Source organism: Cryptosporidium hominis (genome assembly GCF_000006425.1).
Source record: "Cryptosporidium hominis TU502 chromosome 6 CHRO016165, whole genome shotgun sequence".
Lineage (NCBI taxonomy): Eukaryota > Apicomplexa > Conoidasida > Eucoccidiorida > Cryptosporidiidae > Cryptosporidium > Cryptosporidium hominis.
The window spans coordinates 1-2,268 of NW_666734.1; the positions used below are offsets into that span (position 1 = coordinate 1).

At 33.2% G+C, this 2,268-nt stretch overlaps 2 protein-coding genes across 2 annotated transcripts; one reads left to right on the forward strand and one right to left on the reverse strand.

Moving 5' to 3' along the window:
- The first annotated feature begins 219 nt into the window (after window positions 1–219).
- Window positions 220–609, forward strand: Chro.60505 (aminoacyl-tRNA synthetase). Its single annotated transcript, XM_660060.1, has 1 exon — window positions 220–609. One exon carries the CDS (start codon window positions 220–222, stop codon window positions 607–609), a length of 390 nt encoding a protein of 129 aa, XP_665152.1.
- Window positions 610–781: 172 nt separating this feature from the next.
- Window positions 782–2,245, reverse strand: Chro.60506 (DNA polymerase family B subunit). The annotated part of the gene is made up of 1 exon (XM_660061.1): window positions 782–2,245. The coding sequence occupies one exon, from the start codon at window positions 2,243–2,245 to the stop codon at window positions 782–784; it is 1,464 nt and encodes a 487-aa protein (XP_665153.1).
- Between the last annotated feature and the right edge of the window lie 23 nt (window positions 2,246–2,268).

Genomic DNA, 2,268 nt, shown 5'->3' on the forward strand with positions numbered 1-2,268 from the left:
ATTTTTAAAACTGTTATCACTGAGGAACAGAAGAAAATCTGCAATGAAGTGGAATGTATTNTGAAGAAGGCTGGAGTTAGAGTAAAGATCGATGATAGATCTAACTATACTCCTGGCTGGAAATATAACCATTGGGAAGTTAAAGGCGTATGCTTGAGATTTGAAGTTGGACCACGTGATATTGAAAAGAGAAGTGTTCGTGTTGTTGTTAGAGATAATATGGAGAAAATGGATATTCCAATTTCCGAATTGGAATCAAAGATACCAAAGTTGTTGGAAGAATTCCAAAATAGACTGTTATTTAAGGCCAAACAACGACAGAATGAATCTATCGTAAGAGTTGATACATTTGACAAAGTTATGGATACATTGAACCAAAAGAAGATGGTTATAGCTCCTTGGTGTGAGGATGTATCATGCGAGGAAGAAATTAAAAAGGAAACTGCAAGACTTAGTTTGGATAATGAAGACAATCAGTCCATGACCGGTGCAATGAAATCCTTGTGTATACCTAATGATCAAATGTTTAAAATAGAAGAAGGAAAAACGAAGTGTTTCTTCTGTGATAAACTTGCAAAGAAATTTACACTATTTGGAAGAAGTTACTAATAATTTGGACTTTATGGCTTTTAAAATTGTATTAAAAAGTTAAGGAATTAAAAACAAAACAAAAATTATATCAAGCATTACATTTATTAATCACTTTTTTTTTCCTTTTCAAATATACAATTTTACTATAACTACCAAAGTGCTAAAGTTTAGCTTAAGAGATTAAGATATTCTACCAATTAAGATCAAGCCTTTTGATTTGCTCCCCAATAGAATTCACATCCTTTCTAACTTTGGTTCTCCTATAGAATATAGGGCAATCTCTTGAAGTACAAATAATATCTTGGAAAGCACTTCCTTGGCACCTTTGGCACTGAGTCCAGAGTGAATTATATTCAATTTCTTTTTCTCTGAATTCATGAAGTTTATTAATAAGTACCGAACATTCCATATTTTCTTGTTTGGAACAATCTTTACAAAGTGGACCTTCCTTTATAATTGTTTTACAATTCATACACTGAAGACCCTTCTTTACAAATCCTGCTAGAGCGCCTCCTGTAACACTCAAAACAGTTACAGATCTTGTATGGCTTCCTGAAAAGAGTTTTTCAGGATCCTTCATGACTCCTTCAAAAACTCGAATTACTGAAGATTTTAATGTATCTACATAATGTTGTGTATCAATTGCGAGATTATTTTCGAGTACATATAATGGATCTTCAGCCCGATCATATTGAGGCTGACCTTTAGCACCTTTAATTACTACATAAGAGACTCTGTCTCCAATATTTGGTGCAGATCCTGGGTCTCTTGATTTAAGTCTTTTTGCTAACTCAACATGAGCGAGCTTTGCAGTATAATCATCTTTTCCAAGACTCTTACTAACTACCAACAAAGACAAGTCTATTTTATTCTTGAGTAAGTCTGAAATTACACTTCTGGTATATTGTTTGGCTGCTTCAACATCTTTATCAACTAGAATCTTCTTTAAGACAGTATCAACCACTTTTTGTACAAGAAGACAGTTATCTCTTCTAACAGTCTCAATTCCCTTACAATCAATTCTCTCATGGAATTGTGGATTCTTAAAAAGTACTCCAGCATATCTTTTTTTATTCATCAATAAGAATGGGCAATATACTTTTTCAAATTCTAATTTAATTGGTTTTACAAAGAGCTTACTTATTGAAGTTGCAGCTTCCAAACCAAGTTTCATTGCTTCTCCAATATCTGATACTCCAAACTGAATCATTACAGAATCTGTGTCACCATAAACAACTTTGGCATCAGCAGAATAACCATTTTCTTTTCTATATATCTTTTCAACCTCATTTTTGGTAATATCAATCATTGCTCTACCATATGAAGTAATACTTGTTGAAAGTTCTAAGCATGGAAGTTGGCCTCCAGCCACTGCACCAGTATATCCATAAACACTATTTGCCGAAGTCTTTAAAGCAAGTTGTCTACCATTTAAAATAGAGATTAATGTTGGATCAGTTGCTTCCTCCATTTCTTTTTTGGCCTTCTTTCTTGCAGCTATAAGCTCTTCAACAATTAATGGAAGAATACCTTTTCTGACTGAAGATAATACAAAAGAATGACCAGTTGGAGAAGTCTTTCTTAAATCTTCTGGTACATTTTTAAGATTAAGTGGAGGAATTAGTGTAGAATAGCAAATATTGTGAGCAATCATAATCGAGGGATACAAAGAAGCAA